The sequence below is a fragment of the Balaenoptera acutorostrata genome, chromosome 1 (assembly GCF_949987535.1).
Source record: "Balaenoptera acutorostrata chromosome 1, mBalAcu1.1, whole genome shotgun sequence".
Lineage (NCBI taxonomy): Eukaryota > Metazoa > Chordata > Mammalia > Artiodactyla > Balaenopteridae > Balaenoptera > Balaenoptera acutorostrata.
In genome coordinates, this window is record NC_080064.1 from 157,681,263 (window position 1) to 157,701,485 (window position 20,223).

The following is a 20,223-nucleotide window of genomic DNA, read 5'->3' on the forward strand; positions in this document are numbered from 1 at the left end:
ACTCACCGTGCAATGCCTATCTCTTTCTCTCTCTTTTAGCTCACTCTCACTATCTCTACGGACACATGCTCTCCGCCTTCCGGGACTAGCTACAGCCCCCAAGGCCAGCTTTCTCCTGCTTGGTTTCACAGGCTCGGAGAGCCCTTAACCCTCCTGCTCGGTCCCCTTACTCCACGGCTCCTGGTCTCATATCTCAGAATATACTCTCTACCCCCTAGCCATCCCACTACCCCAAGTCCAACGTGTGTCCCTTGTAAGGTTCTCTGGAATGTGGCTGGGTTTCCTGGTGTTGTGGAGGCAACCAGGTTGTGGGTCTGCGGGAGGGAGAGGAAGGCAGCCCAAGATGGATGGACTCCACCTTCTCTCTTCTGCATCTAGCTGGTCTGGACTGCAAACTCCACCAGAGACCAGGACACGCGTCAAGGGCTGGGGATGGCCCTTCCACGAAAATGGCACTTCAGACTGCCTTGCTCGGGTTATTTGGCTTTCTGGTTTCTGTCCACCTCTTGGTTGTACTAGATGGTCTACATCTGCTTTTGGCACCCTCGCCATTATCCCTCCCCCAACTCATCTGCATAGCTGCAGCTCCTGCCTCATCTCCAGGACCTCCTTGAGGGCTGGGAAGGGCTGTAGAAGGCCCCATTCTTCCTCAGGATGATGAACCTGGGAAGAGGGAAGGCTAAGGTGGAGATTCTAGGCCCTGGTTTAAGTTGAATCCCAAACACCAAGCATAAGGATGGGGAAACTCAGCCCTCCTGCCCAGTGAGAGGTGCAGGCAGGTCAGCTAGAGGGAGAGCCAATGGCCTGTGGTAGCCTTAAGCCCAAATGGCAGTGGGAATGCCTCCTGCCCCAGCTGTAGGGTAGAGCTGCTGCTGGGCTGGGGGGAGGGGGAATTGTGTGTATCTTGGCTCTGGATCAAGCTAACCTTGCACTGCCAGCTATGCTCCCAATATTCCTTCCCTTTCTGTCCCCCTTTGCCCCACTTCTTTGATAATCCCAGCCCCATAAGAATATACCTAATGGGTGGATTGAGTATATACATTGACCTTAAAGTCTGGTTTGGGAAAAAGGTAATCTGAGGCTTCCTTCCTCTGATCTCCTAGGAAGAAAATAAAGCTTCCCCTCTAGTGAATCATGTCCTAGGTCCAGGAAATCCAGTGTTGGTGAAGACTGTCATTCTCCTGCTTGTCCCCAAACCACTACCCCTTGTTCAGGGCTCTTTTAGTGTGCAGGGACTGCTTCGTCCAGAAATTCCTGAGACCTGCCCAGTTTCAGTTGCTTTCCCCAGTAGCACGGCAACATCCAGGGCCGAGGGATACAGGTCCCACTTTGGTAGGAATGTTATTTCCAAGAAATCCCTCTTCTTAACCCATGTACTCATCCTGCCAAGGTGCCTGGAAGTGTTTGGGACCCAAGTTCAGGGTGAGCTGATGGAACCTAAGGTTTCATCCAAGTGAAAGGAGAGGAAAAGTGCCTGAAGCATGTTTCCTGGAGAGGAGCCAGTGAAGTGCCACCCTGCAGGTGGCTGAGCAGCTGGTTTGCAAGCTGATGACTTGGATTCTGAGTGGTGGCTAGGCTAGCAGATGGGATGATGGGTCAGAGCACCCTGTCCAGAAGGAGTGCTGGAGCCTGGGGCAGTACCAGGCTTACAGGTTTCTGCTGCTTTTCAGTAGAGGAGAGGCCCACCAGTGGTGGGGCTGGGTGGGCTCCCATGGATATGGACAAGGCATCCAACTTCCCTTGCTCTCCCTCATTGTTCCCTGCCCTTCCTGTCTGTCAGGCCACTGGGAATGGAGCTGGAGGAGTTCTTGAGCAGAAAATAAGTTGGATGGAGAGAAAGAGCTCCTATCTCTGGTTAATGGATGTTAAGATTATGGAGAAACCCCAGATTCCTAAGATTGGTGAAGCTGGAGACCACAAGGCCATCTGACTCCTTCAGGGAACTCTGATAGGCTAGCATAGTGGGAAATTCAGCCCCAGCCTCTCCTCTACAACTCAACCCTATCTTAATTAGTCATGTCATAAGGCAGCAGCTGGCAGGACCCAGGTCTGTTCGGGGCATCTTGGGATTATTGCAGGGAGGTGATGCATACAGTGATGGAAGGCTCTTGTCTTGGTGTATCCCTTGCCTCACAGTCAATGTACTTTTTATCTGGGGAGTCACTTGTGACCCATACCCCCTCACCAGCCTCCTGTATCTTGTCAGGTCCCTTCTCAGTACCGTACTGCTGGCACAGTGCATCAGGAATGGGTGTATGGGTGTGTATGAATGTGAGTGTGTGTGTGTACATACCAATAAATAACCTGGTTTTGAGACAACATACAAATGGCTTTGGTCTTTTTTTTTTTTTTTTTTTTTAACTTTGAGCTTACCTGATACATCTAGCTTATTCCACAGTCCTAAGGGCTGCTGTAATCTGGAAAGTAAATATCAGAGTTTTTAAAACTTGTAGTCAATCAGTAACCTTCTGTTTACTTACATAACCATGGGTTGATAGGTTAGTGTTTGAGCTATTTGTGCCAAGGGAGTATAGGAAAAGGAGTGAGGAGTCCTGACTGCTGGGATTGATTTATTTCTTTTTCTTCCTCTGTACACACCTGCTTCACTATCCTCATAGACTTTCATACTGATGCAAGAGTTACTGATGCTAAACACCCATTAGTCATATCACGCTGCTGTTCGCTTTTGTAGCAGCTCCACTGCTACCACTGAGGTCCAACTCCTCGGTGTAGGACAAGAGGCCATCATGACTTGTTCCAGTGCCCTCTCCTCCCAACAGTCTTGAGTCCATGTAACTCAGAAATGTTGTGTCTACCCAGGCCCATCACCAGAAGGCAGCACAGAACACTTCTTTCCTTGCCTTTGCAACTGTGAACCTTCCAGACCCACTTCAAGCATCACCTGGGAGGCATTGCCTGCCTCTCCTCAGAAGAATTAGATAACCAGCAACCTTTTGCACCCCTGGCACTCTGTGCACATTGTGATGCTGCCTAGTCATTGTCCTCTCTTTGTCTGTTTCCCACTGGGCTGTGGGGAAGCTCCTTTAGGTCAATCTCATCGATCTCTGTGTCCCTAGATGTATATACTTGAATGAATAAATGAACCAACCTTATCTCAGAGGGGTTTTATAAGGATTGTTATTAAATAAAGCTAAAAATTATTGAGAACTATTGTGTGCCAGACACTGTTCTAAGCATGCTAAATGTATTAGCTCATTAAATCCTCCCAACCCTGTGATGTATCATCATCACCATTTTGCAGAACAGGAAATTCTAAAGCTGAGACAATGCAGCTGGTAAGATATAGATGTACAGATGTTTATTAAAACTTCAGGCCCAGTTCCAGGAGTGCTTAACAGATATTACTTGCTTCTCTTTTAAGTGAGCCCAAGACCCTGCCCTGAAGTTAAGCTTCTCGTAGCTCCCTCTCTCAAACTCTTACATCTGTACCACTCATGCGGTACTTGGCTCCTGTGATTTTCATGGAGCCTTGTTTCTTCTGTTCACCTGAATGGTGAACTCCCTGAGGGCAGCATAATCCACCATCCAGCCTTGTATCCTCTCCAAGGCTAACTGACCCACTGATGATACAGGATGGCAGAGTCCATGGGCACAGATGGCAGGATGGGAGCAAGACAAGGCAACTTGTGACTCAGGGAGGCCAAACAGGCAAGGAAAGATGCTGGCCTAGTGCCTACAAGCCTCTGGGGGTCCCCTCCCACCCTCTCAATGATCAAAGGTAGAGTTGACCAGCCTTGGTGACCAGCTGGCTACAGGAGTGAGATCTGAAGGAATCCAAGAAAACTACAGTTTCCCAGAGTTGCCATCTACTGGGGTGGGGAATGTAGAGGGAACAGGCTTATGTGAAAATGTGAGCTTGATATTGGACATGCTGCATTTGAGATGAGACCCCAACATCATGTTTCTGTCAGCATTTGTAAAAAAGAAAGAAGACTCTAGGTTTCTTTCCTAGAACACTCTCCTTTGCCTTCCTTAGGAATGGCCCCAGCAGAGTGAGAGGCAGAGAATCTGGATCAGGTGGTTGCCTGTGGCTGAGGGGTGAGGGACAGCCAGAATCGCTGTGGGGTTTGGGGATCCCATTTGGGCCTAGGTGGTGCCTCCTTAGCCAAGATCCTAGCCCAATTCACAGCCTTCAGTTCTTTCTGAGCTTTAGCTCACCTCCAGGCATCTCTGCCCTAGCCTGGAGCCCAGAAACCAGGAATTCAGACAAGTCCAGGGGACGTGACATGGTGGGTCTTATCCAAGAAACAGATACCTGAGCTGAGGGGGCTCCTCTTCTCTCACCCTCCATTTTACCCCCTTTACCTCCCTCTCCAGTTGGTCCAACCACTTACTGTACCTGCAGCACTTAAAAAGGTTTTTCACTCTGCCAAATAGGTTACTTTGAGAAGTTAGATACCTAAGGATGTTTATTGGAGTGCAGCAAATAGTACTTTAAGCATTCTGCAATTCACACTAATTATGTAAACACTCCAAGAAGTTAGGCTCTACACACTGACAATTGGTATGTCAATTTCAAATTTTATCTTTTTATTCTAGCAGATTCCCTAAAGTCCGTTATTAGGCAACATTTGTTTAACTTTGATTTATTGCATGTGCTTCCACTGGAGACCAGATTTAAGCTAATTTCCCCAAAGAACTATCACTCATTACTCATTAATTGGAGTCTTATCTGTAATTCAGTTGTGAAGGTCAAGCATTTGTTAATTTAAGAAAGTCCCTGTGCTTTGATAACAAATGTTTCTTCTGTGAAAATAATGAGTGAGGCTGGGCTCCAGTTTGGCAAAGTTTGCCATTCACACAGGTGAAGTTCTAGCAAATTGTTTCTTCCTGGTGGGAGGCTTAAGGACTTGAAGACTGAAAAAGAAATAAGCAGACAATGACTACACCTGACAATGGTCAGGAACAATCGACCTTAATAGCCATTGCTTAGAACTGTTCATTCGTAACAGATTATGAATATGAACCTCAGATTCCAATTGACATGATAACTGAAGAGGAATAAACTTAAAAAATATATCCAGCAACCTGAGAGCCTATCAGTTCCTTAGTAGAGATGAGTGCCTTTCTCTTGGCCAGACCAAGCCCACAGTAAGAAGGAGGGCAACTGAAGGCAGCCGGCTTGTATCTACCCTAGGAGCTTGGGAGGTACCAGGGGCAGAGGAAATGAACCTGAGGGAAGAAGATCCCCCTTGAATGGGTAGTTCAGTATTATTGGTGCATAATAAGGGAGTGAGTATAGATTGGAGAGCCAAGGTGTTGCACCCACACATGTTACTCTCCTCATCTCCAAGGGCAGTGAGCCAGGGAGAGCTAAGAGTTGTGACAGTGACCTAGGTATTCCTCTCCAGCCTTTCCAAGAAGGTAAAACTGTGTCAACTGAAGAAAAATGCACAACCTAAAAGTTGCAAGATATGTTTTACTCAGGGAACTTACTGAGGACTATAGCCCAGGAGACAGCCTCTCAGATAACTCTGAGGAACCGTTCTGAAGAGTTAAGGGAGGAGCCAGGATATAGTGGAGTTTTTGCTGAAAAAAAAAATGTAGTCAAGTGTCAAAGATTACTGCTAATCACAAAACACAGGTGTATCAAATTAATGATTTTAGTGCTTTTCTATGTATGGGAAGATGCAAGAGTCCAGGCTCATTGAAATTATTCTTTAGGTATGCATCTTGACAATCTAGGGCCAGTATCTGAAGCACATAATGCTTCCTGTTTTTTCTCCATCCTGGATTCCCCTCGGGGAGTACCTTGCCACTACAGTGGATGATAGTTTGATGGCAGGCAACATTTGTTGTTTACTAGAATGGCAGGCAACATTCCCTGTCCACAGCTGTAAACACAATGACATAAACCCACGAAGAAAATCCCACAAACGGGGACAGATTAGGCCAGTTTATGATTCCCAGCAGGCCCAGCCCTGACTGGTTTGGGATGAGCAGGCCCTGGGGGAGATCCTCCTTTCTGCACCCTCACCTGAGTTCTGTGAGCCTAGTCCACCTTTTGCTTAAATGGAGTTTCTGGAGAAACCTCTGGGAGCAGTGTGTTGACTCCCCTCTCCAGGAGCAAGTCAAGAGGACAGGTGTGGTAGGCCCAGCTGAGCCCAGAGCAAGTGCAGAATGGGCATCAGGGCCTGGTTGATAAAACTGGGTTGAGTGTTTTATAAAGCGCCCTGAAGAATTGAATGCAGGCTGGAATGTACCACACTCTGAATCCCCTGACTTCTGTAATGATTCTAAAACTTATAATTTGCAATAAATCAGACACACTTAGCGTGAAGCAGTTGGAATTAATAAAGGCTTTAGTCCATTCAAATTCTAGCTCCTGATGCCTTCTCAGTTAATATTATGTGATCTCTATCCAAATTCTTTCTCCTCAATTCTTCACCCACCTTCTCCCCCTCAGGAAGCCAGTCTTCAGAAAATAGCATCCCATATGAAGAGAGCCCCAGCTTTGTTTCCTTTGTAAGCCCCTTCCCCTACCCCCAGCAGAATTGCCTTCATCCTCTGAGCTGTAGACAGGGACCAGAATCTCTTGCAGCCTGGAGGAATGGAAGGGTGTGGTGAGGGGACATGCTAGTTGACCTGGAAGAAAGTGAGAATGTCTGACCCTAATCACCCTGATTGAATTACCTCCCACTTCCTCACAGGACTCCTGCTAATGTGGCACCAGAGGAGAGGCAGGGATTAGAGAGGGGAAACCCACAAATTCCAGCTCTACACCCCTGTATGCAGGCTGTGGTCTGAGTGCTAGGCATATGAGCATGCTCAGTTAATTGGAAGGGAATGGACCTATTGGGATATAAGATGGAGTGCAGTAGACTGTGAACAGTGTCTATGAATTAGAGTGCAACAGAATGCTCAACGGAATTTCCTTCATGTCCCACAAGGATTTCTGTAGAATCTTGTCTTTGCGCAGCCAATGGACCAGACCTGGCTTCCTTTGTAATGGTAAAAAGAGCAGGGATCCCAGCGCCTAGTGACCACCAGCAACATGGTGCCTCTGACACTTTTGGAGCCCCATCTGCTCCACAAGCCCTGGCCCTGCCACGTGTCTGGACCACTGAGGTGGGAGAGGCTATAACGTTAGTCATCTCCTCCCTCTATATCATCACAGACACTCTTCTAGCACCCAGTCTTTATTCATTTTTTAAAAAAGAAATCCAAATAAGTTAGCAAAAAAAAAAAAAATATACAAAACAATGGCAAAACCACACGATGCTTAGTTAACAAAATAAATCACCCCAGGAGTCCCTGCCCACCCGCCCCCCCCACCTGTCCCTGGCAACTTCAGCACAGAGACCTTGGTCAGATGGCAGCTTTACAAACAACACACAAAACAAAACAAAACATAAAACCATTGGAAGGTTCCCAGCATTCACTGCAAAAGCTTGGCCCCCCAGTGACTTGGGAACAGAGGATTGTTCCTCTCCCTTCTCTCAATTCAGGGCAGGCCCAGCCTAACCCTGGCATAGGAAGAGACAACAACAGGAGATGTGCATAGTTTGTCCAGGTCAGGACACTGTCTTCGTCTCTCAAAGTGTATCTTTTCAGGGGGTGGAATTGGAGGCTGCATTATGATCAAAGGGAAGCTCCTGAGTTGCCCCCTGAGCCAGGGGGCTTACACAAGGGGGCACTCCGGTCCCCTGCTTTATCTCCCTGGAAACAGAACTGCTCTCTGCTCTAAGGAGTTAGCTAAATGAGAGCATCCATTCCCTCTCTGGGTGGTGGGTTAACCTTATATGGATGAGGAGGGGGATAGTCTGGCATTTGGCAGCCCCAAGACTGGCTTCCTGGCATCAGGACAGCCTGGCTTAGGAGAGCCCTGCTTCAGAAGTGGTGGCATCTGTGGCCAGCTTGGGGGGCTCTCATGGTTGCCCATTTTGGCAGACAATCTCAGTTGGGCATGGTTTCATCTGGGAAGGCCACAGCGACATCCTCCACTGTGATGCTGTCCACGATGGAGGTGAGGGAGTGCAGATTGTGGGCATCCGTAGGGTCAGCTGTGAGCAGATGATCTGTAAGGAGAAGGTAGGAAGATGTTACCTGGGTGATAAAAGTGTCTTAAGACCCAAGACAGGGGCTGAGCCCTTTGGAGTGGCACGGGTTTTCCTGGACAGATGGCTGAGAAAAGCTCAGGGTCCTACTCCCCAGCCCATGCCTTTCCTAGTGCTATGTGCACGTGTGTGTGCATATGTGTGTGTGAACGCCAGTGTGTCCTCTCTGATATCCCCTGGTGGGGTTAGAATTTGGAAGCAGTTATTCCGAAGTGGAGCCAGAATGGTGTATCCTGGGAGACTAGAACTGCCCTTTGCTGGCCCAGTTTTGCAGCACTGACTCAGCAATTCCCAGGGACCCTTGGGGCAGGGACATTGTCCTCTCCGTGGGGGAGGTCATCTACCAGGCACCAGCTGGGGAGTTGCAGGAGGCCTAGACAACTCCTTAGCTGGTCAAGGCTTCAGGGAGGCACATGGCCTTCTAGCCCACCATTTGGGGCCCTGGATTCAAAAGGTCCCTAGAGAGGCCAAGGGAAGAGGACTAGAGCAGGGAGTAAGATAAGAGGGGAGAACTGGGCTTAGAGATAGCCTGTGGGATTTGAGTCAAAGTAACCAGGGTCCTGGTCTCACTTACCCCCTGGGTTGGGGCCAAACTCCAGTGCACTTCCCCACTCTGGACTGCAGGAGGCACTATGGGAGCTGCATTCACTGGGCACCTGCAAGACAGGGCGAAGGCCCAAGGTCAGGGCACCGCCATTCTTGGTGGTGTCTCTTTGTCCAGTCCCAATGGGCAGAAGTACCTGTGGTGGGGTTGGAGGGTGGGCCACAAGCTGCAGCCCTCCAGCCTGGCCCACCCCCTGTTCCAGAATCTTCAAATTCACCTCCTTTCATGCCTTTCTCTGGCCACAGAGCCCCTGCTTCAGGGCCATTCCTAGCACCCATCCTGCGTGGTGATTCTGCCCTCATAGGACACCCAGCCTAAGGGGGTCTGTGGTTTTCTTGACCCTGGGATAAGGGTGAAGGAGGCAGAATGTCTGGCCCAACCAGGGCCACTTTTGTGCAGGCCCGTTGGGGTTCCATGAGAGACTGAGTGGGTTTGCTCTCTGTTCAGCCATACCCAGGAGGGGGTCGGGTGAGGGGCAAAGCAGTCTTCTCAGGTACACTCGGCCTTGCCTTTTAGGCCCTGTCTTCCCCCTCATCCAGCTGACTCTGGACTTGCTCCTGGATCCCTCCTTCAGTCCTGTTCCATCCCCCTCCACATGCTTCTTCTCCCCACTGCCTTTATCTTGTCTGGAAAGGACACAGAGACACAGGAGGTCAGCTGGGCAGCCCAGCTCTAACAAAGGAAGGCATCCTGCAGCCTCTTAAGACCCTGTCTGGCTCCTGCTCTAGCCATCTGACTGAGCCCCACCGCGGGGTCCTCCAAGGCTGTCCAGGTGCCTCCTGTCCCCCCTCCCCCTGGGGCAGGTGGGTGGGATGGCCACTTACCCCTGGTTGGGGTCCGCCCCCGCCTCGGTAGCGGAGATCGCGCTCCTCCTGGTTGAGGGAGCTGAGCAGGGCCTGCAGGCGCTCGATGTACTGGATGGCACTGCGCAGGATCTCCACCTTGGGCAGCCGCTGGTTGGGGTTGAGCAGGGTGCTCCTCTTCAGGGCCTCAAAGGCCTCATTCACCTTCTTGAGCCTGCGCTTCTCCCTCAGCGTGGCTGCCCGCCGCCGGTCCACAGACACCGACTTCCTCTTGCACACTTTACACGCCCACGGCAGGCACTGGCCTGGGCAGTGCTCGGGGGTCCCTAGCCCCTTGTCTTCGAGGGGCACTCGGGCCTCGGGGCTCAGGCTGAGCTCAGTCCGCTCATAGCCCGGTGGCTCAAAGCCCTGGAGGTGGACGGGCAGGTAGTTTTCCCCGTCATAGAAGTGGGGTTCCTGGTAGAAGTAGGGGGATGTCTCATACAGCTCCATGGGGTCAGAAAAGACTTGTTCCTGCCACCAGCCCCCAAGCTCCTGCAGCCCCTCACGCCAACTGCTGGGTGCCATTTAAACCCTCCCCGCTGGCATGGAACCAGAGATAAATATAGCCAACGCCACAGAAACCTGAGCCCCCCTCTAAGCTGTTGCTGCACATCAAGACGTTTACAATGGATTAGATGTGATTCCCCTTCCCTCTCCCCCTGCACACCCCCACCCCTGCCCCCAGCCAGCCTACCCCCAGCCAGCTCTTGTGCACGGGTAGGGAGGCCATAGGGTGTAATTTGACTAGTTTTCATTTCTCAACAGCCTCCATGGGGGCTGGGGAGGTGGGGGAGGACACACATTCTCCTCTCATCTGCTCCTTTCAATTACTCCTAGCTGGGCGGCCTGCCTGCTTCTAGTCCCAAAGAAGCGGGATGGGGGTGGAGGGAGGCGTAAGGAAGGGGTAAGTTTAGGCTGGAAGAGGCCTTAAGAAGTCAACTTATTCATCCCCCTGCTTCCTCACAACACCTTACCCAGACTATATCAGTCAGATGAAACTCTTAGAGAGATTCCCCTCCCAGAGGGTGAGAGTGCTTTAAATTTGGGGCATGTATTGATACTCAATGTCTGAGGTAACAAGGATTGGCTGATGGATTCAACTTCCGGGTTTTCAAAGAAGCTTTGACATCATATGTCGCTTAAGTCTCATGTGATTGGGGATAAATTGAGGCAAAAGGAATTTTTTGGTCTTATTTTTCCCTTTTGGTGTGTGTCAGTGGAAGTTTTCTCTTTAATACAGCTGGCCAGGGTCAGAACAGAGATTAGAACTTACAGTCTACACATCTCCACCTTCCCCACAGAGGCAAGGTCAAGATCTATTAAGCCCTCTGTCTCCTCCCTTTCTCACTCTGAATCACTTATCTGTCCTCCTATGTCACCTCTTCAACTTTCTTTCCTGCCCCATTTAGACACCAGGATTTTCCTGGCTCCTTACTGTGGGTGGGGTAGAAAGGAGAGAAAGCAGAGACCTTCAAACTCAGTTTAAATATGCCCTCTCCTTGACCACTTGGCTTGGTTGTTCTGGTCTTCCCTTCTGAGCCATCAGCTTTATATATATCATGCAGATCTCAAATATCAGGTGGAGGAGAGACTACTTAATCTTCGGGCTTCTCAGTCCACGGATATCTCTCAGCAGAAGCTTTGGGGTCTGAGAGGACAGTGGTCCCAATATAGTAGGCGGACCTCAGAAATCAGCAGTGAACAAGGCTCAATCTTGGGACTGAAGGATTACAGGGATGCTCAAGGCAAGGTCTCTACCCTTGAGGACCTTACCATCTAGTAGACCCTGCTAGTCACCTGGTTCTACCCAACCCCTGATGCCCAAATCCCCTTCCCAGTGGCCATTGTCCAACATCTGTTGTCCTCACAAGGCAGCCCATTCCACTGATGTGCAGGGAGGCCTTCTGGGTTTTGAACTGCAATCTGCTCCCTCTACTATCTTCTATCCTGTGGTCCCAGTTTTTTCCCTGGGACACTCTGGACTAAGTCTGATTCCTCCTCCTAAGACAGATAAGCCTGATGTTATAAGTTCCAACCAGTGGTAAGGATAACAAGAAGAAGAGGAACTGTGCTAGGGACTCAGGGAAGACTTCCCAGGGAAGGTGAGATCTGAATGGAGCTTGAAAAACCCAGCTTTTCTCCCTCTCATTGTCTGTGGTGAGGAGCCAGGAAAATGCTGGTGTCCTTTTGGGGTAAGGAACAGAGATGAGGAGGGGACATAACTAGACAATTTTTTAAAAAACCCAAGGATTTTGAGGGGGAGCAGCAAGGTCTTAATTTGGTTTTTGGCCTTACCACTGTGATACAAAGTGGCAGCCTTGGGGCTGTGGGTTGTAAACCTTGCTTTGACTCTGACCAGATAGGCTGAAGAAGAATCTCTATTTCTAACATACATCCCATCAAGAAAAGAAAAAATAAAAGAAAACCCTTGTCTCAGTTTACACTCTAATCCTCTGAGCGCTGAGAAAAAAAGTGATGTTGAAATTACTATAGAAACCCAGAAATTGCACTATTTTGTCCTTTTGGGATCCAGTCTGCCTCACCCCTAAACAATGTGCCCACATCCTCTAAAAATGGAAGCAGGAGAACTGGGCTTGTTCTGTGATTGTTTCTAGGATCTTACTCTCTGGTTGGTGAGTGTGGACACTGTGTGAATGTTAAATTACAATGCAAGAGAGAGCTATTTTAATTCAGCAGTAAACATGGGGGCCACGACCGATTGTAAATGAGTGGCTTCATCAAATGAGTGTTGAAGTTTACAGAAAATCAAAATCACCGAAGGCTGGAAGGGGAGGAGAGCCCTGGGCTGGGTCTTGGAGAAAAGGTAGGATTTGGATGAGAAGAGGAGAGGAGGGTGAAGGGAGCATTGGGTAGATGGGTTTGTATGGAGCTCAGGGTTCAGGTAAGTGGATGATTGGACAAGCCTACAAAGACGAGAGGAGGCCCACCTAGGCAGAATGGAGGGACTTGAAATCTGAGGCAAGGAGATGGCACAGAAGACCATGACAATGACCCAGGAGTGAAGTGCTGAAGACCTGAACAAGCCACTCAGAGGCAAGAGGATGGATTCAACTGGGAGAGGATGTATGTTTCAGCTGGTAAAGGGATGGTACATGCGTATTATAGGGGAGTGGTTGTTGTATTGATGAAAGGGCACCTGGCACATGGAAACACCTCCAAAACATTAGTCCCCTTACTTGCTTTGTCCCCTTCTCCACTCCTGGCCTCTCCCTCAGGCTATTTCCCTGGCTGTCTTCATTGCCTCTGGGGGACCAAAACAGCAGGGAAAACCTGGCCCCACCCCATGTGTGTATATATTTATTCATTCACTCTTTCATTCAAGGAACAGGTATTGTGCACCTTGTGCTGGTTGTGAGAGTCACTGATGTGAATAAGATGTGGTCTTTCTGCCTGCCAGGTACTCACAGTTGAGTGAGGAAGATGATTATACAAAGTAGGTGATAACAGAGTAGGCTAGAAAAAGTGCTAATATAATCCAGAGAAGGAATTTATTCATTTACTCCTTTCTCTGCTCAACTCAATTTCCTGAGAGCCCACTCTCAATTATTCCCCGGGCATTACTGGACATAGGCAAGAGCAGTAAATAAGATGAGTCCCTGCCCTCAGTTTGGGTGTGAGTTTGGCCTTAGGTCTGTGTGACGTTTGCCTCTGACCAAATGTGAGGGCAGGACTGGGAGGTTAGGGTGACCTTGTGTGTCTAGGTTTCAATGAATCCCTGTCTGTGGATGTGTTTGTGTATGTCTGTCTAAGTAAGTGGCTTGGGGACTATGTCAAATCTCAGCTGTGAGGCACAGACCCTTCCAGAACTTAGAAGATAGGGTGGCCCAGGTGTCTCTCACCTCAGAACCCTAATGGAGCGATTGACCCTTTTCTCTCCTTGTTCCTCTCTTAGAACTGAGCTGAGGAAAAGCTGCCCCTAGAGGCTCCCCCTGCATATTCCTCCACCCCGTGAAAACTGCCCTCTGATGGATGGGAACATATTGGTGCCAAGCACAGAGCAGCCTTTGTGCTCTGCCACCAGTGGTGATCCATCAGCTCTAACTTGACAGCAGGGCGTCAGGCCTTAATCCCCACCCCTGCTGGCTTGGGCACTCAGGGCCCCCTGCTCTGACTGTAGCCTCCTCCTCCAGCAGTCCTGCTCCCTCCAGAGGAAGCCCTTATCCCTGGCTGGGGCTCCAGGGCCAGGTCGTTTGTGCCCCCACCCTGACTGTCTCAACTTGATTCTGTCTATTTGCATGCTGGGCTGATCTCATTTGCATGGTAGTGCTTGGATTTCAAAATGCTCAGAGATCCCCTTCACCTGCTCCTGACTCTACCCTTCCACATCTGCTGCATACCCAGTCCCAGGCCTCCGACTCCCAGCATCTTCCAGTCCCTACTGACCGCACAGGGGGGCTGATCTGGGCTGCTAGTTTGCTTGACTCACATCAAAGCAAGTTTCCCATCCCAGAGTCTCACATACCTAGGTATAGAGGATCAAGGAGAAGGTTCTGGAAGAGTGGGAGCCTCCGGCTTCTCCAAACAGGCCCCACATTTTGTTTGCCTAGGCTAGTTCTCTGGTATTATGGATGAGGACCAGGTGGGAGGCGGGTGGCAGGTATGCATGTACATTTCAATAGGACCTAGATGCAAGAACATGTCATGCAAATCAGCATTATTTGTGGGGCTTTGTAGCAGGGTGAGAACAGATCACAGGATCATAGAATGTCAGAGGTGTAAGGTAGTCTAAGGATCAGCTAGTGCACCTTCTTCCTTCTACATACTGGGTGCGCAGAGCACTAATGTCAGAAGTGTGAAGAGCGTAGGCTCTTGGACTACCTAGGCTCTTGGACTGCCTCTTAGGCCTTGGGGCTGAATGAAGGTGACTCATCTCCTTCTCTGAGGCTGACAGGTGAAGAAGGGTGCTGCAGGTGAGTACATGCTTTCCAGGTGAGGCTGGGGCCACAGGTGGGAGGCAGTGAGGGAATTGGAGGTGCTCTAGGTTTCAAATGGAGCGTTCAGAGAGACATCAGGAGAGGTAGTGATGGAGAGATGAAAAGAAGACACAAGAGAAAGGTGAGAGACAATAGGCTGGGGAGACCAGGGGGAATCCTGAGGGCTTGAGACAGGAGGAGAGGTTTGGAGGCAGATGGGAGCCAGGGTGGAGAGATGAAGGGGAGGGGAGGGCTCCAGGCCTCCAGAGGCCACACATTGTTTCCATTGAGAACTGAGCATCAAATAACCACTGGGAAATCCGTCCCTGCCTGGAATCTGGAGCTCAGAGCCAGGCTCATTCATCAAGAATCTCTGGCCTTGGGGTGGGGAAGTGCAGGTCTGGAGGTGGAAGGGGATAGGTCCTTGGGAAGTTAGGGTCATGGAGAGGTGATTGGTAGACGCAAAGCACAGAGCTAGTTTTTTAAATAACCAGACCAGAGCTTGGGAGAGTGTGTGGCAGTGTGAACCTGAGGGCCTTTAGAAATATAGGTGAGGATTTCTTATGAAATCCCTATGAGGGCTGGAACTTCAGCTCCTGGTTGAGACAAATACTGTGAGAAAGTTCAGGGAAAGAGGAAGAAGAAACCCTGGATAAGGAGTCAGGGCATATTACTGTCATTTCTCCTCTCTGGTTCTCAACTCCCCTGTTTGTAAATCAAGATGCTGGATTGAATGATTCAAACAGCCCATTGAGAGGTGACATTCTTTTTCTGACTCAGCATGTGGGACTGGAGGAAGTGCTCCTGTGGTCAGGGGTAGGAGGGCTGTTTTGAGTGTTGTTTGAATCAGACCTAGCTCTGAAGGTGAACTCATAGGATCAGAGAGGGCAGGTTTCCTTGGATATTTTGTCCCATCCCATCTCCACTTCTGCTCCCATATTTAATCTCACTGAAAGGCAACTGGAATGTTCTCTGGACCCATTTCAGCCTACCTAGAACTGCCTGGCATGTATTTGTCATACTCATCTCTGAACAACACCCCCACTCCTGTCCCCCTTCCCTTCCAGCCTCTCAATTCTGCCCTCCCTGTGGGCCAAGAGCCCTAGCATGCCACCCCACCCCCCTTCTACTCCCTGGACAGCTTCTATTTCTGCCTCTTTGACAAGTTATGACATATTTGGGAGCAGCTGCTGACTGGGTGGAGGTGCCTTTGCTTTTCTCCCAGCTCTGTCTTCTCCTCCCCAATACCTCTCCCAATAGCCACCTCTTCCCAGAATGTGTTATAAGACCCTCCCTGCATTCCTCTCTCTGGAACTCAGGCATCCAGCTTTTCCTAGGTTCCTGCAGGGGTGACCAAGGCTCTAGACTGATATGGAGGGAGCCTTGTGGGATAGGAAGTCAGGTGGCCAGGTGTAGGGGATAGGATCTCTTCTGCCATGTCCCAGGCTGTATGGTTTGAGGCAAATCTCTTCCCCTCTGGGATTCATTTTTCTATCTTTAAAATGGGGATGATGAGTAATGTCTTCCTTGTCAACCATAGTGGTTTTGCCACCTATTTACTGTAGATGACTAATGCCACCACCCAGTAGTTCCTCTCTATCTCTTATCCTTCCAAATCGAATTAGTCAAAAGCCCCTCAACCTCTGTTCCCCTCTGTATCTTAACAATTCCTAGCTTCACATAAAGCTAGGAATTGTTTGAACTTCCACTAGTTTTAGCAAGAACCTCACAAAACAGTCACACCTTAGTAGTAAAATAAAGTAAAAGGTACTCTAGATCTGCTTTTAAAAAGTTTAAAAATAAGCCTCAAGCAAAGGGTCGAACTAATTTAACTTCCTGCCAGAACAAAGTCCAACACTCTTCAAAGGAATATGGTAAAATTCAACACTCAGTTGTATAAAATTCACAATGTCAGTTATTCAATCGAAAGTTAGTAGGCAGCAAAGAAACAGAAAAAAATGTGACTTACAATCAGGAGAAAAACTAGTAAATTGAAATAGTCAATTGACCCAGAAATGATAGAGATGATAGAATTAGCAGATAGGGACATTAAAAGAGCTATTATAAATATGCTCAATAAGCTTAAGGATTTAAAGAAAAACATGAGCATAATGAAGAGAGAAATAGAAGATATAAAAAGAAATCAAAATGTCACTGGATAAGATTATATATTAGTCTGCTTTGGCTGCCATAACAAAATACCATAGACTGGATGGCTTAAACAAAATTTTATTTTCTCACAGCTCTGGAGGCTAGAAGTCTGTAATCAAGGTACCAGCATGGTTGGGTTCTGGTGAGAGCTCTCTTCCTGATTTGCAGATGGTTGCCTTCATGCTGTGTGCTCACATGGCCTTTCCCTGGTGCACAGAAAGAGAGATCAAGCTCTCTGGTGTTTCTTCTTATAAGGGTAATAATCCCATCAGACGAGGCCCCCACCCTCATGACCTAATTAACTCTCCAAAGCCCCATCTTCAAATATCAATACAATTACATTGATTACATTGAGGGATTAGGGTTTCAACATATGAATTGGGAGGGGGGTGAATACAAACATTCAGTTCATAACAGATTAATAGCAGATGAGACATTGCAGGGAAAGAGTTCATTGAATCTGAATCAAAGCAATAGGAAAAATAAAAAATGAAACACAGAGAAAAAATATTTTAAAAAGAGCTTCACTGACATGTGGGACAATATCAAGTGGACTAACAGACATGTAATTGAAGTCCCAGAAAGGGACAGAAAAATATTAGAAGAAATAATGACTAAAATTTTTACAAATTTGATGGAAACTATGAACTCACAAATCTAAGTCACTTAATGAACCCCAGAAAGGATAAAAAGAAAGAAAACCACACCAAGGAACATCATAATCAAACTTCTGAAAATCAGTGATAAAGAGAAAAATTTTAAAGCAGTCAGAGAAAAAGAGGCACACTATGTAAAGAGGAACAAAGATTTTTAAAAGCTGCTGATTTATCATCAGATACTATGAGGGACAGAAGACAGTAGAACAACATCTTTAAAGTGCTGAAAGAAAAGAAAATCTATCAAACAAGAATTCTATACCCAACAAAAAATATCTTTCAAGAATGAAGGTGAAATAAAGGCGTTTTTTCAAACAAAGATAAGCTGGCAGAATTTATCATCAGGAGATATTCACTATGATAAACGTTAAAGGAAGTTCTTTAGGCAGAAGGAAAATGATACAAAATTGAAACTTGCATCTACATAAAGGAATGAAGAGTATCAGAAGTGGTAAACATGTGGGTAAATATAAAAAGACTTTCCCCCCTCATTAAAAAATTTCTTTAAAAGATAGTTGTCTATTTAAAGCAAAAATAATAACAATATACTGTAGGGTTTATAACATAAAAATAAAATATATGACAACAATAGCACAGAGAATGGGAGGTGGGAAAAGAAGTATGTTGTTGTTGTAGGGTTCTTACTTACGTGAAGTGGTATAATATTATCTGAAAGTAGCCTGTAATAAGTTAAAGAAGAATATTGTCAAAACTAGAGCAACTACTAAAAAATAAAACATAGAGCTATAGCTAATAAGTCAATACTGGAGATAAACTGGAATATTAAAAATTACTCAGTTAATCTGGAAGAAGACAGGAAAAGAGGCAAAAAGGAACAAAGAGTGATAGGATAAATTGAAAACAGTTATCAAGATGGTAGATTTACACCCAACCATATCTATAATTGCATTAAATATAAATAGACTAGATTAAAAAAAATAAGATCCAAATATAGGCTGTCTAGAAGAAACTAACGACACAAATACACAGATAGGTTGAGAGTAAAATGATAGAAAAATATATACCATAAGAACACTACTCATAAGAAACCTGGAGTGGCTATATTAATATCAGAAAAAGTAGGTTTCAGAACAAAATATTACTTGGCATAAAGGGATACATTATATAATGATAAAGGGCTCAATTTATCAGTAAAACATGTTAATCTTAAATGTATATGTACCTAATAACAGACCTTCAAAATACATAAAACAAAAATTAATGCATAAAGCAAAATACATAAAGACAAAACTGAAGGGAGAAAGAGACAAATCCAAAATTTTAGCTAGAGATTTCAAAAATCCTCTCTCAGTAATTCATAGAACAAGTGGATAAAATCAACATGGAAATAGAAGACTTAAACAACTTTATCAATCAATTTTGCCAATTGACATTAGTAGGATATTCCACCCAACAATAGCTGCACAAGGTTGAGATATGCTGGACCACAAAACAAGTCTCAATAAATTTAAAAATATTGATAATAAAGATCATGTGCTCTGACCACAATGTGATTAAATTAGAAATCAATAACAGAAATTTCTAGAAAACCCCCCAAATATTTGGAAATTAAACTTTTAAATAACTCATGGGTCATTACCTATTGAGCCCTTTCTTCCAGGCCCTATGCTAGGTGCTAGATAACCTGTAATTCATTTAATCCTCTCAATAATTCCTTAAAGGTACTATTACCACCATTTTGCAGATGAACACCCAGAATTCAGAGAGGGTAGGCAGCTGGTGAGTTGTAAAGCTAGGACCAGAAACTCATATCTCTCTAATGCCAACGCCCAGCTCATGATCAGTATGTTATTTAACAGTCAACTAGTTAGAGCATTTGAGATGGGTGCCCCAGAGAGAGCCCTGTTGGGCTTGGGGGTAGGGGAGTATGTGGCTCAGCTGTTGACATGCTGTTGTCTCCTGATCAACTCCCCATCCCCAATATCACTTTCAGGCTTGGTGCTCAAGAGCCTTCCCTATGGAAAATCTCCCATTGGATGTTTCCTTGTGTTCTTCCCAACCCCAATTCCTCTCTGTTTTGGGGCTCCTCTGTCCCTAGCCAGCTCTCTCCATGGCAGGCTCATGGGCCTTTCTCAGGTGCTCTATCTAAACTCTTCACAAGACTTCCTGGTCTTCCTCCTCTAGGAGTTTCACCTTCACTGCCCTCACTTCTGGCTTCCTAATCTCAGCAGGCCTGCTTTCTGCCCCAGGCCTGCTTTCTGCCCCTTATCCCTGGGCTCTGAGCTCCAAACAAGCCTTAAGACTGCCCATGCTCCTGAGGCAGCCTTCTTGGACCAGAACCACTGTTGCTGGTCACCTGGAATCACCAGTAGTCAGAGTATCCCCAGACTGTCCAGCTCTGCCTAGGGGCTTGCTTTTTCTTTCTCTTTTATTTTAGAGACCCTTGAGCCAGACTGCCTGGGTTTTAATCCTAGCATTATCACTTTCTAGCTGTGTAAGTGGCTTGACCTCTCTGTACCTCCATTTCTTCATCTGTTTAATAAGGATAAAAATAAGACCTCTCTCATAAAGTTATTGTTTGGATTAAATGAGTTCATATTTATATGAATGCTTTTCATGTAGTATGTACTCAGTAAGCTTTAGCTCCATGATTATTATTGAACCTACCTTTGTCTGTGTGTCCCCCATCAGACTGGGAGCTCTCTAAGAGCAGAAGTAGTGTTTATTCTATCACTCTGTCCTCCTGGGAGCTCTCTGGGGAAAGGGGCTGAATCTCCCTAAAGAGTGAGAGCTACCTGATGTCTCCCCCTTCGCACAGGAACTGTGTCTGTGCCTGAATTTCCTTCTTTGCCTGCCCCTAATCACTCTGGGTGTGAATATGTCAGTCCCAGTGGAGCTCCTGGGCAGTGAGGTTGTCTTGGAGAGTGGTCCTGGGAGATGTCTGATCCTGGTGAGAAAACCATGGGATCCTAGACAGAGATTCCTACTCAGGGC

At 47.1% G+C, this 20,223-nt stretch overlaps 2 protein-coding genes across 14 annotated transcripts in view; one reads left to right on the top strand and one right to left on the bottom strand.

Moving 5' to 3' along the window:
• PPFIA4 (PTPRF interacting protein alpha 4) overlaps window positions 1–2,321 on the top strand; it is a 48,201-nt gene extending 45,880 nt beyond the window's left edge. For all 13 annotated transcript variants that reach the window (XR_003623731.2, XM_028167420.2, XM_028167419.2 and 10 more), the window contains one exon: window positions 40–2,321. Coding sequence is in view for 4 of the 13 variants with exons in the window: in XM_028167423.2 (XP_028023224.1) it covers window positions 40–89 (50 nt within the window). In the remaining 9 variants the exon portion in view is untranslated. The remainder of the gene's footprint in view (window positions 1–39) is intronic.
• Window positions 2,322–7,144: 4,823 nt separating this feature from the next.
• Window positions 7,145–10,033, bottom strand: MYOG (myogenin). Its single transcript, XM_007186009.2, has 3 exons — window positions 9,507–10,033; window positions 8,653–8,734; window positions 7,145–8,039 (listed from the first exon to the last, which is right to left on the bottom strand). The coding sequence occupies exons 1-3, from the start codon at window positions 9,975–9,977 to the stop codon at window positions 7,918–7,920; spliced, it is 675 nt and encodes a 224-aa protein (XP_007186071.1). The 5' UTR covers window positions 9,978–10,033; the 3' UTR covers window positions 7,145–7,917.
• Window positions 10,034–20,223: the final 10,190 nt, after the last annotated feature.